Source organism: Lampetra fluviatilis, chromosome 51 (assembly GCF_964198595.1).
Source record: "Lampetra fluviatilis chromosome 51, kcLamFluv1.1, whole genome shotgun sequence".
In the NCBI taxonomy this organism is placed as follows: domain Eukaryota; kingdom Metazoa; phylum Chordata; class Hyperoartia; order Petromyzontiformes; family Petromyzontidae; genus Lampetra; species Lampetra fluviatilis.
In genome coordinates this window covers 4318770-4333187 of record NC_136325.1, presented here as the reverse complement: position 1 = coordinate 4333187, position 14418 = coordinate 4318770, and the positions used below count along the sequence as shown (strand labels likewise).

Genomic DNA, 14418 nt, shown 5'->3' with positions numbered 1-14418 from the left:
CCTGCCATTACAATGTGGCAATTTATCCCATCGACCTGGGACTGTAAACTGGCAATTCGTTTTTGTTCCATGCTTGTGTGGGAACCACGTTGGCTTTGGACGCCTCATTGTGGATGCTAGTCTGATGATATTCAGTATAAATGTATGTACAGTCGTGATTGACATCACTGTATGCATATTGGACATCTGTGAAAAACAAAGAGCTTCATCGCCCATCGGATTTCTCCAGGATGAATAAAGATTCTGACATGTATTGAATTCCTGCAGTCACGAAAGCTTCAAGTCAAGATTCTGACAAGTACATTGTTCAGGGCGATCCATTTATAGATACCACACTGTTAAATAATGACTTTCTCTTTATTTTCAAAAGTTAATAAAATATAGTGAACCTGATGGCTCTATGTCTGACAGATGAGTATGTTGGACTACTTATTAACTGGACTGATATTGGTGAGAGGCGTTATCCGGGAACGCATCACAATGCAATGCAGCCTCCAATATGTTTTGTAATTCTAAAGTCTGCGAAAGTGCTTGCTTAAACTCCCTTTCGGTGTTGATAATCACAGAGAGCATCCGAGAAAAGTAGTCCCACAACTTAGCGGCTCTGTATAAAAAGTTGAATTATCGCGAGAATTGCACATTTGTGTTTAACACCAATGAGAGTATTCCTTTGGTATCGGTCTGTGAGTTACATCACAGACCGTTCTCCCAGTCTAATTGGTCGATGTAATTTTTATTTTATTTTATTTTTATTTTTTTCACCTACGTGACATTACCGAAAGAACCAAAGAGTATGGATCCTTGCAGTCACGAAAACTTCAAATCTAGAACTTAACAGAGGCGTAGTACTTTTTTGAATGGTAATTAAACCTGATGTCCCGTCTTCGTTGTCATGAATACCATCTAGGTGAAAAATGTGGCACCACACCTATGAAACTAATTTCTGATCCACATTACGGTGACAATAAGTCTCTGCTCTTGTCTTCCCTTTATTTTATTTTTTGCTCCACTAGTTCTGCCCTTTATGCGTTTGGCTATGTAAGGTTCACTTCCACCACAAAATGCCGTCAATGTGTGAGCGTATTTGAAATAAATAAAAACACGCATGTGTGCATGCTTTATTTTCAACGAGGTGGGAGCCCATTGCAATTTGATCTGAACGATAAACTATTCAAAACTAAACTAAAATCAAACTATTTTATTTCAGCAGGTAAGACCCACTGAGCTTTATAGCTTTTTTTCAGAAGCCGATCTGGCCATAAATAATAGCTCAACGAAGTGGCTTATCATCGTGTGGAAATTAATAGCAGTCAAATACTCTAAACGCGTGTTCTTGATTCTAAATGTGGAGGGAAAAACCGGAGGACCCGGATAAAAATCCATGTGACCTCCGGGAGAACATGCAAACTCTAAATATACAGGTGTCAGGGTCGGAATAGAACCCACGACCTCCTGCCTACCAGGCGAGGGAGATAACCGCGGTGGCGATTGATCTATTGCATTAGCCAACTAATCAGAAACACTAAAATAGTTACCAAGAGAAAGTCCCAACTGTCGGTAAAGTCACGTAGGTAAAGAAAATAATGAATAACAAATATAGCCTCCTGGCATCTCTCCCAATTTAGTATAACTTTTCTTGCTGTGGTGTTCACACCTGATGATGATTGCTTGTGTTGCAATTGAAACGTCGTGATTTCATTTTATTTATTTTTATCTTTTATTTTATTTTTATGTATTATTTTCTTTGCCTACGTGACTTTACCGAAAGAACCACGAGTATGGATCCTTGCAGTCACGAAAAATTCAAATCTAGAAAGTCCCAGCTGTGCTCTCACGTGTGCCACTGGACGGAAGGTGATGGGCGGGGCTCTTGACATCGACATCATCAGCTGCATCGCACTGGGTGTGGCTTGTTGCGGGGTTTCCTGCCTTCGGAAGGCAGTCATTTTTAAAGGACCGTAAGAAATTGACTCCAAAAAGTAGTCGATCATAATTATTAACCAATGGATTGACATAATTAACAAAATCATCATCCCAGCTTTGATTGGGACTAAATGTATGTATCTTCTTGGTTCTTTCGGTAAAGTCACGTAGAAGGGAAATAATAAAGTAATAAAAATAAAACATGATAAAATAATTATAAAATAATAAAAACAAAACATAATAAAATAATTATTATGTTTTATTTTTATTATTTTATTATTTCCCTTGTACGTGACTAAACCGTAAGAACCAAGAAGATACATACATTTAGAAGATGAATCCCTGCAGTCACGAAAGCTTTAAATCGAAATTTAAATGGATGTATTTATAAAGAGGGACCCGGGTTACAAAGACAAGTGAATTCATACATATGATTGCAGAACTATGCAACTTAAATGCAAATAATAATATTTGCTGCACGCCAGTGTGTTGGAGAGTAAACCCACAACATTTACAATTCGAGAACGACGTTTCACCAGTAATTAAAATTAGCATCAGGCCACAGCCAGAATTGTCCGGTATTTTGAGCTAGTAACGAATTGGCACGTTTTGTTTACGTGACAAACCTTACTCATTGGCGTTGTTGGGTGGTAGCGGGTTTAACGACACATTTATATTTACGCGATCTAAAACAAAAACCTCCATTAAGGATAATATTGGTCGCGAAAACCCACGTGTTAAACTGTATACAAAACAATTAACAAATTGCAACTTGGAATTATATGAAACAAAACAAATAAAGAGGTGAGAAATCAAAATAGATGCTTGCGAGTGCTGTAACATCCTAAAAATGTTTGGTGAGATGCTTTCTTTCAAATGTGAAAGTGTTGCAGGGCATATTCAGTGGCACCATCAGCTGCAAAATTCAGATATTTTATGGCGTAATCCACAACGGTTAAATTATTTCAGCCGGTGTTATAAAACATTATGAAATATATATGGCACTTCTTGGTTTGGTTTCAAGCCTATGAATAAATCACGCGGAAAGCGTCCGATCGCATCTGATTTCATAATGGCGTTGAGCCTGGATAGTGCGAGGACGAGTGACCACAATGTGCACACAAGATGCAGGTGCAGTAGGCGGCAATGAAGCAAATCCATTCTTGTTCTGCACTTCCCTTCGCCTTAATCAACCCACACTGACCAGCGTGGTGAAGTATGGTAAAACGACCATCTCAGTCTGTAATGCATGGGCAAGCCCTCATCCAGCAAATGATCGACAAAAAGACAAGCTATACGTGTGCACCTTGTATCCTGCTGGGCGTGTGTGTGCAGTGGTTGAGTGTGATGCTCGCAATCCATGTTTTGTGAGTTTAAATCCCAGTTACGGGTGGATACAATGCGTACTATTCTGTGGGGAAGTCAACAGCAGCTGTATTATGGACATACTCAACCCTGCCGATAAGAATGTGGAATTTGACGAATGCCACTGCGCACTCAACGGAGTGAGACACTGCTTCCATTTTATTTTCCACTTCCTCGCATCTGTGTACGCATCTGTACGCCCGACTCGACATCAGCGGCCGTCAATGCGGGACAAATTTCAATGTGACTGCCACTTGACTGACGGGCTCCATGCCTCCGACCTTCACGCAATTTCAGCCGTGCCCTCTAATTACACCGTCCCTTTTCCTTCCGTTCCGCAGGGCACGCACAATCTCTACGGACATCACCCCTTCTACATGTGCCTGGATAGTGCCAGCGGCAGTGCATTTGGAGTTTTCTTGCTCAACCTGAACGCCATGGGTGAGTGACTGTCGTTCATTGCTCAGCTTCGCCACGTCGGGTGTTGTAGGTTTGCCACCTATGAGAGACACAAAACAATTGGGGACTTAGCACGGGGATGACACTATCTCACGAAACCACGAGTGGAGAGCTACATGCAAATGTGGTGTTGTCTTGAGTGGTGTATTTGTATGCATGGAAAAACAACCAGGACTTTGAAATTCCTGAGAAGACTTGCACATTACCTGAGACAGCTGATTTTAAAAAGGGAACCAAGATGGGAACATCAGGGGACACGTGGCACCCTTGGTGTCCTTCCGCCGCACCTCTGATTAGCACGGTGGGCTATGCGCGGCGCGAAAGAAGTTTCAACATACATACGTACAGATGTAGCATTCGTAATCGCAAAGTAAAGTTTGTAATGAATCAACTGGAAGGGTCGGTGGATCGCACAAAGATGGAACCACAATGTGTGTGAGACATTCTTCTGCAGGTCAATAAATAAGTTAGTGTATATCATATAACCTGTCTGAATGTGACTGATGTCCCTGGTTTTATGAACTCATTTTCCCAAGTTTCCCTCCCAAACATGCTCAAGAAATCCTACGTATATTCAATGAAGGACACTCGTAAAAAAGATTAATACTAAATCATTACTGTTTAGTTTTTATTATCAACATAGTTAAGAAGATTCACGTACAATATTACATGCATTTTGCAACTTAATGCCGACATCATGTTGATCGTGAATATTAATTGCATTTTGTAAGGGTGATAATTAGTTTTGTGACTCAACACTAATGATGATGATGCACATTGCAACGTAATACTGATATCATGCTGATAGTGCAGTTCAATAATGTTTGAGAGTGGTGCATTTTGCAAATTAATGCCGATGACGAGATTGCTGATTGAAATGCTTGCAGCAAGGCAATGTGCTTTGCAGAGTGGGCTAAGCAGAATTGAGGAAGCTGGCAATCTAATAGGAGAACCGCTATCTTAACGCATACACATGCACTCGGTTTAAGCAAAATCTGTTCATTTTTATTCAATGCTGCGATCACCAGGACAGCGGGAATGCAATACAATTTGTTTTGAGTGACATTTTGAGGTTATTTGCAAAAATGCATTAGATAACATTTTCCCAGCACGTTTAATAGAAAGCCCTGTAATTGAAGAGCATTTACATTTGCAATTACAGCACCAAACGGGAACATTTACTGTGGAGAGACAAACATGCTCTTTCTTTGATTTCTCTGAACAGCCAGGCAGCTTGTCGCAAAGTTTTCAAAGGCAGGTTTGCACAGGCACTGTAAGTCACTATTTCAAAGGGATGCCATCATTATCATCAGTCACAGTCAATCCACTGCTGGATTAAGGGCTCCGCCAAAGCTCCAGCCACCTCACACAATGACACGATGTAAGAAATCAAACCCAGCACCTGAACACCACGAGCTGATGCCATTGCTCCATCTCCTGGTCGGACGATCTCTCTCGGATTCGTTCCATCAGCACAGCGGAAATGCAATTTCATTTGTTTTGAGTGTCATTTTCAGGTTCTTTGTAAAAATACATTACATCGAATTTTCCCAGGACTTTTCATCGGAAGCCCTGTAATTGAAGGGCATTTACTCCAGGATTCGTTCCATTCCTCGGTTGCCACCCCGCTATTGTTCTTGACCATCGTCCATCATGCTTTCCAGCGACGTGTCCGGCCGAAGTCCACTTACTTTTCTGAACAGTTTGAATAACATCAGTAGCCCTACGTGTCTCCAATGCGTGTGTTCGTCTTTCTGTCTGAGTGTCATTTTGACTGTCGAGATCTCTCAGCTTTTGGTCTGTATCTTTCTGTCAACGGTCACGTTCCCTGAACCAAATGTCAGAGCGAGTGGTACACGCACGTATGTATGTATGTATGCATGTTGAACTTCTTTCGCGCCGTACATAGTCGACCGTGCAAATCGGAGGTGTGGGGGAAGGGCAACAAATTAAACATGAAAAGCAGTTCTAAACAAATAAGTTTTGAATCTAGATCAATTAAAAGTGCACAGCTCCAGTGGCTTCCTCATATCGGAGGGAAGAGCGTTCCAGACGGCCGCAGAAGTGCCTCTGAAAGCTGCGAGGATGACCGGAGTTTGCGTCATGGTTTATGCTCCTAGACGAGATCAGCATGGAATTGTGGTTCATTTGTGACAAGCACTTTGTGTGTGATGAACATATTGTTTAAACCAAAATCATCAAGCGTGACAATGCCAACCCGACTAAAGGTCGCAAGCGTGGCTGACTGCGCCAAGGTGAATCATCGTGTCCGAATGAAAGCGCAGGCTAAAAAAATTTAGTCGAGTTATTAGACACTGCAGTGCACTAAGGGGGACGAACAATCGTTGTCCAGTATAACAATCTATAGAAATGGCAATAGCAGTATTTGGACAGAAAAAGAGTTGCTACTAAGTTCAACGCTTGGCTGAGCTTGTAACATTAGAAGGGGGGGGGGTGCTGATGGTGGTTACAAATATACACTTTTGCCCCCTTACTCGCAGACGCAAACGCATGAGCAGACCTGGTGTCAAGTCACCTCAAACCAAGGGGGGTGGGGCAACAGCTGCCACCGGTTGTGATGATCAATGAACGTTTGAGATGAGAAGTGACGTCAGTCGTTTTTTCTTTTTTTATCGCCGGGTGAAGCGCTTTCAGACACCCCGGGTCTCGAGGATGGCTCTCTATTGAGATAAATAAAATCAAAACGTAGGCACACAATTCACAATAGAGAAAACGTGTGTCGGGTTAGGGGTTAGATCGCGTACATATGAATGTGTCGTTAAACCCGCCACCGCCCGCCACGGCCAAGCTTTGTTTGTCACGTAAACAAAACGGAAACATTCCACGTTACATCATCCCCCCCCCCTGGGACGCAGCCGTTCCTCTGTAGATGCCTCGAAACTGCCGCTCCGCCCAGAGGTTGTACGCACGATGGTGGCCGATCAACTCCTCTGCCCTCTACCCACCCAGTACGATGGATCTTGTTTTTTTCTTCCTCCGGCAACTGCCTGCGGCAGCGTCTCTCCGTCAGTGAGCAGGGCCGCTCATTAAAAGTAAATATAGGTCCAAATGCCCTTCTGTCTCCACATATATTTAAAAATTGCATGTTTAGTCCATTGGCCTATTGGCTTTCGAGACCGACATTATCCACACCGGCACTTGTTTAGGCAAGACAAACGGTGGAACCAATCCTGACCTTCTGGGTCTCATCAGCAGTCAGGCTTGTTCAACAAATGCTGCTGGGTTACCAGATGTTATTGGCAAAACACTTCGTCTGAACTATGGCGCCTTGTTAATTCAAAAATGCAGTATTCTATACAAACTCATTATGCATTGCGGCCGGATAATGATCATTTGGAATGTTAAATGGATGGTAGGATAATACGATATTCATATTTAAATGTAGAAACACAGTCTGCAATTCTACGTGTATATGCTTTTGCCCATATTACTCCAAAGCAACATTGATCATTATAATGATGGGATGAGTTCTGGTCATCGATTTAAATGTCTGCGCTAATAACTCAAATTGTGTGTATAACTGCCTCTCAGCTTCCAGGCTACACAAGCCAAAGAGGTTGCTGGCAAGCAACACCTTCATATCTCAGCCCAGCAGCGAACAACACAATTGCTACCCACATATCGAAAGGCCACATATCGCAGTGCGGTCAAAATCAGAATATGTATTTATACTTGAAAAATCCGATGATCTATGAAGCTTTCTTTCACACATGTCCAGTATGGGCAGGTCAGAAAGTAACAACAACAAACAATACAAAACACGATAGGGGTCCAAAGTATAGGAAAGTTAAATAAATCACAAAAAAGTATTTGTATTTTACCAGGTAAGGTCTACTGAGATATTTTCTTCCTTTGCAGAAGCGATCTGGCCAGAAATTATAACTCAATGAATTGGCTTGTCACGTGGACATTTATTGTCGTCAAACAATCTAAATAATATAAGCCCATGTTTCCAAATGTGGAGAGAAAAACCGGAGGACTCATAGAAGAAATCCATACAGCCACAGGGAGAACATGCAAAATCAAAATATACAGGTGTTAGGCTCTGGATCGAACCCTCGACCTCCTGCAATCTAGGCGAGGAAGATAGCATCACACTACTGTGGTGCCCCTTAAATAACTAAAAGTGTATAAGTACAAATAGCATGAGTACATTAATTCTCAAGCTCGGAAACGGCAGTAAAACAACAGCAAAAGCAGTTCCAGACCACACCAAGACAACACATGTTCATTGCTGCAATCACCCTCCAAATTGCAGGTTGTTGGCGTTTGGTCTTTGGGTCATGAAGTTGGGACCCCCCCCCCGCTCGACCATGGATATGTTGCGTAACTTCTCTGATGTAACAAAATAAATGCCACGACTCCTGCTAGAGGGCTCAGATTTTCATCGGAAAGCATTTGTAATCGCTCCCCCATGTGATTTATTATTTCTGGCTGTGCCGAGCGTCGTTTGTCACGATGTCTTGTGTATTTGTGCTGCACGTGCTGGGAGCTTTTTGACGAACTGAATGTTCTTCAGGAGCTGTTCCGAATTCTTCGGGAATGGAACTGCCTCGAGCTTTTTTCAACAACGAATTCAGTTCCTGAAGATGCTCCCAGCATGCGGAGTGAAACACCGGACTTCGCGTGGCGCTTTCAGATGCGCTTCTGCGGCCGTCTGGAACGCTCCTCCTTCCGATATTAGGAATCCACTGGGAGCTATGGACTTTTAAATCTAGATTGATAACTAATTTATTATAACTGCTTTTTGTGTTTAGTTTATTGTCCTTCCCCCACACTTCCGATGAGCACGGTTGGCTACGTATGGTGCGAAAGAAGTTCAATATACATACGTACAACTGATGATGTCGAGGTCTGATGATACCTGATTGAGGAGAGAACTAAATGTCAATGAGCTATCTTGAATGGTTCGTACATCCATTGTGTCGAACGACACGCAATCGCACTTCACAACGCAGTTGTGAAAACCTACGCGGTGGTGTTTGTTACGTCTTCAAGAAGTCATATATTGAGTAATACCATTGTGTAGGAGCAGCTGGGTCCATGGTTTGTCCACAATTCTGATTAACCAGAATTGACATTCGTCTGCGTCTGTTACAAAATATTATAATTCTTGTAGTGTTGCACTCCCTGCGCCTTACAAAATAAGAAACAAAACAAACAAAAAAATGATTCCAATCATCTTGGATTGATGGCAAGCAGAGGAAAAGCCGTATCAGTTATTGAAATCACGTTATTGATGCTCTGCAAGATTTTCTGTGACCCAGCAAACTGCATCATGGGCAGATTTCACAGCCGACCTTCATTGATTTTTGCTTTCTGCTAAAACTTGTCACTATGAAAACAATATCTCCACTCACTCTTGTCTGTTGGACCGCGTAAATAATCTGTCTCGTTTGTCAGCATACACATGCATATTTATTTACAAACACGACACTGCGATGCCGTGTTTGTCCTCGCAGTGCACCCCTATAATTGTGCGCGTGGCAATACGTTCAGGAGCTGAATGCCAATGTCGAGGTCTGCCAGCCACGACGAGGGAACTCGAGCAGAGATGAGGTGGTATAGTTTTGCTATTCCTCCCGCTGAAGGAGCATAGAACTAGAGCGTCCATAATCTGAGTTGTATGGCCACAATCACACAGTGGCTTGTCTTCCATTTACCATTTGTGAATGAGATGTGCACGTGGTTGATTTGGTTTATGGTTACGCCAGTGTCTTCGAGGAATGTCAAAGCCAGGAGGTACGATATTTGAGTCTTGAATGAGGTGTTTATTATGGATGTAAAATGTTGTAGTCCATGTGTATTTTGGGGTTTAGTAGTGTCGCTGTGGACTGCATGTCTCCTCATGAACCCGACCACCAGAGTTCAATTCCAATCCGTGGCTAAATATCAGTGGTGATTAAATGTTTAATCGGTCCTGGCATCCACCTTCACCAATCCATTGAGATGAGGTGTTGACCGTGGATGTTCACGTTGTTCCACTCTGTTCGACAGCATTCTCCAACCGTGCTCAATGGTATCAGGACCTGAAACGGTAGTGGGTTACATTGTTGAGGTCTTAGTTGATGGTTGAGGTCTTGGTTGATCGTTGAGGACTTGGTTGATGGTTACGGTCTTAGTTGATGGTTGAGGTATTGGTTGATGGTTGAGGTCTTAGTTTATGGTAGAGGTCGTTGTTGATGGTTAAGGTCTTGGTTAATAGTTGAGGTCTTAGTTTATGGTTGAGGTCTTAGTTGATTGTTGAGGTTTTGGTTGATGGTTGAGGTTTTGGATGATGGATGAGGTCTTGGTTGATTGTTCAGGTCGTGGTTGATGGTTGAGGTCTTGGTTGAATGTTGATGTCTTGGTTGATGGGTCTAAGTTGATGACAGTATACTGACTGACTCATACGCAGTGAACACTTCATTGGCCAGACCCTTCCCTGGTTAGTAGCCTCCAGACAGATGCAGATGTCATGAGAGTTCAGAGTCTTTCACTTAGCTTGGGAAATAGCCAGGAGAAAACCACCCACACTGCCAGGACACTGTGCTGGTACAGCTCAGATGCACCAGTGGAAAGAGCGTAATGTTTGCATGATCCAGGATTGTGAGCAGTGGTGTAGTAGCGTGGTGCTGGCTACCCACCCCTTTGTGTGCCGTGCCGGATGACCTCGGTGCTACTCACAAACAGCACTTGCCCCAACACTATGTTAAGGCAATATGGTGTTCTTTGTCTTTCTGGCTAGCACATGGTGCTACACTGCTGATGACATTGTGATGTGAGCATCGTGGTGTGAGCATCACATCACAACTAGTTAACATCTCGCCACGTTGGCGAGATGTTAACTACCTGGCCTGGTATGCAATATATCGTGGGTTCAATGCCAACCCTGATGGTGGTATATTTTGAGTATGCATGTTCTCCCCTTGGTCGCGTGGATTTTTCTCCAGAATCCTCCGGTTTTTCGCTTCTCATTTATAAACTGCGTTTCGAGTATTTGGCTGCTATAATTTTGCACTTGATCAGCAACTTCATTAGACTATCATTTGTGATGGCCAGGTCGCTTCTGAAAAATTGCTACGAAGCTCAGCGAGCCTTACCTGGTAAAATATAGGTAGTTCAGTCGTACAATCACTGCTGGTAAGAATTGCTTTTCGAACATGCTGAAATGTCGCTTTGATCGGATCAGCCTAAAGCGAGCACCTGGTTTAGTGTCGTGAATTATCAGTAGTCGGGGAGGCCATATCAGCTGGGCCATGCACGGTGTTGGCCACATCACCTCCATGTTCCGTACTGGCATCAATATTAGAATATGTATGCATCCTGGAGAAATCAGATGAGCCGTGAAGTTATTTATTTTACAGATGTCCAGTTGGGGCGCGTCAGCGAGTTACAACAATAAATACATCACTATGAGGCCTCCTTTACCAGTAGCAAAATATAGTAATAGGTTTTTACCCTTTTATCTGGTCCAAAAACTGACACCTTTATACAAGGGATCATGTTTGCAATAACCACAACACATGCAGTCAAAATGCAAACAAAAAGAAACAACTCTGCTAATGATAATGATATACACTGTCCTTGAAGTTGATTGGTCCACACCCGAGACAGCTTTTCTTAGAGCCTAGTCTCCATTGGTGTTGGACCAGATGACGCCAATACATCATGGGAGGTCCCACGGTGTAGCTGCTCACTCCGAGCTTTCATTGCCCTGATAGTGGCATTGTCTTTGTGCTATTCGCCTTTTGGCGTCCTCTGGTCTTACACTGTTTGAGACTAGGCTCTAAAGAAAGTGTTCTCTGGTGTGGATCAATCAGCATCAAAGACAATGCATATATTTATACAGCATGTTTTTGTTTGCATGTTCACCACAAGTATGAGTGGTTAATGCCAACATGATTCCTTGCAGAAAGTTTCTGTTTGATTTGTAATATCTTAACACCTGCTGTATTACCAGAAAGGGTAAAACCTATTCTTATACAACAACAAACAATACAATAACACGATCGGAGTGTAAAGTATAGGAAAGGAAATTAAATCACTAAAACATAAATACGTAAAATAGATAGAGTATATGAGTTCACATTGCATAAGTACAATAATTCCCAACACTTGCACACAAAGCCTACACAGATAAGAAATATAATTAATCAGAGATTCCTTGTGATTATATAACCTATTTATGGGATTGTGATTTGTGGGAGTTAGTATACATTGCTTTTTTGAGTATAATATAAGGTTGTTCATTTTTTTATTCGAACAAAGATTATTTGTAAATAAATATAATTTAATGTTGTTTACAATACAGCAAAAACGTGTAAAAATGCATATATACTATTTATATTAGGTTTTCAAGAAACATGCTTTAAAACGTAATTACATGCAAAATTGAATGTATTATGTGAAAAACAAATGTGCCTGTTTATAAGACCATTGTTCCTTGATGTTTTATTAATTATTCGGCCACAGCTCGTGATGATTTTGAAAACAATTAAGTTTCGCATAATATTTATATATATTTAACCAAAAAAATACAAAGGCTCTGCGAAATTGAATAAGTTTTAAGGCCACTAGCGTTTGTTACGTTGCCAAATGTTGTAGCTCTCGGTCAAATCTCGCAGCTGCTACACAAACAAACAAATTCCCGTTGACAAACACACGAACAAGCAAGCACATGCGAGCACACACAGACACATATCTCTCCCCACGCAGCCCACACATGCTGTCCGGGGAAATGCTGATAGCGAGCACCTATGAAGGTCTGCACTATGCAAGGAGGCAGTGGATGGCCAACACCACACACTGCCACCTTTGTCTTCCCAGTGTTGACGTTTACACACCATGCCAGGTAGTTGTTTAAGGCTGAGTCAACCTAGGGGAGACCCAGGACCGCTTTAGATGTTCGTCACTTGTGTTATCCTTGAGCTGGGTTCTTCACGCAATCCACTAATACCTAGCACTGTTGCTTCACCTAAATACATGCGTAAATGCACGTGCACACACACAAAGACAGAGATCCCCCCACACCGACTGTTGGCACACGAGGGGGTGGATGGCCAGCAACACGCCTGACCGCTTTTGTCTCCCAAGTGACTATGTTTACACACCACACAAGGTTCTTATTTGAGACGAAGTCTACCTAGGGGAGGCCCGGGACCGGTTCAGATAATCGTCACTGGTGTTGGCCATTAGCGGGTATCGAAGCCTTGTTCTCGGGTTCGAAGCACAGAGCACGAACCGCTACGCCACCGCACCCCCGTGTACAAACACACGCGCAGGCACACACGCGCACACACATGCACGTGCATGCACCCACTTGCACCCTGCAATTAATAAGACGGCTCATGCTACATAGAAAATCCAATTAAAATAAAAATAAGGCTCATTAAAATGCTTCAGCTCCAGCGTGCACAAGTGGCTGTGAGATGTTGAAAGGTTTAAAGGAGCCTGTGGTTGGGTTGCCTGGTCTGCTGGGGCCAACTGAGTAATGGGGATAATTTGGAATGATCTATGAATGGTGCTGAAGGGAATCGGCACGGAAAATATCACCCCAGGGTCTCCAAAATCACGGCACCTGGATTCTAAGCGCACGCATATCGCGTGTTCCGTCCCTCCTTTGTGCAAAGTAGATGCACACACAATGAATTCGCGATCGCTCACCGACAGTGAAGTGCCATATTTTAGTTTTTATCTTATTCATAGTTTCGCACGAATGTTTTGTTTAGAAATACATTAATGCTTTCATGTGAAAAAAGATAGGACCCGTTGGTTTAGTGGAGCTGCAAGCATCTCAGTGTGTGTGTGTAGACGTGTGTCAGAGTGAATCTACCGTCGTAACAATACAACGTTGACACGCTCATTTCCATACAAGTGAACAGTGACAGAAGCCGATTTATAAGCAAGAAATACTCAAGATTTGGGTCTCCCTGGGTAACTATTGTATACGGTCATGGTGTAATTTTCAATGTCTATTTGCACTTCCATGACAGAAAGTATTTATGTGTACTCACTGTGAGAAGGGAAGTGGCATCCGCACAATAGTGACTGATGAAAATAAATCATATCCCAGAAAAGGTAGAAATCTAAACTTGAGCACAAATATTCACAAAATATTTGCTGAGAACTACGAATTTTTTTTTTCTTATATAGGCCTGTATTTATGGCATGATGTTTATTGGTTTTATGCATATATTAGGGTAGGCCTAAAGTTCTAAATTTATTAAGTCTTGTGTTGAACGTACACATAAATACGATCCCGATCACTTGTGAATATGAATAATTTGCCTCCATGGAGTGTGATGCTGAAGCTGATAGAAAGTGAGCATTGGTTGAATAATTCTATTTACTACAGTATCCTCGATGTCCATTCAAAATCCGCCTTTTCAAGTTACTTCTGTTGGTGCCATTGCATGCTGTGGATTTTATTTCCTTTGGCTGCAAAATCATATGACCTTGGGGGATTCCCTTATCTAGAATTCAGTTCACATGACCAGGGCACTGAAGCCACTCTCTCGCTGAATTATTACAAAAAAAAGCACCTTTGAGCTGATGCATTGGCCAGTATCTCATTTAATGGCCATTTTCACCACGTGATCTTTACCCACGCCTCTGTGCAAGTGGAATTTGTCTTAATTTTTAACATTCCCTTGCTGTTGTGCCTCCTTC

At 42.4% G+C, this 14418-nt stretch overlaps 1 protein-coding gene across 1 annotated transcript in view; it reads left to right on the top strand.

The window, feature by feature from the left end:
* Window positions 1-14418, top strand: part of LOC144948874 (sucrase-isomaltase, intestinal-like) — a 329860-nt gene that overhangs the window by 61136 nt on the left and 254306 nt on the right. The window contains exon 7 of the mRNA XM_078878575.1: window positions 3630-3729. Within this exon, the coding sequence (XP_078734701.1) occupies window positions 3630-3729 (100 nt within the window). The remainder of the gene's footprint in view (window positions 1-3629; window positions 3730-14418) is intronic.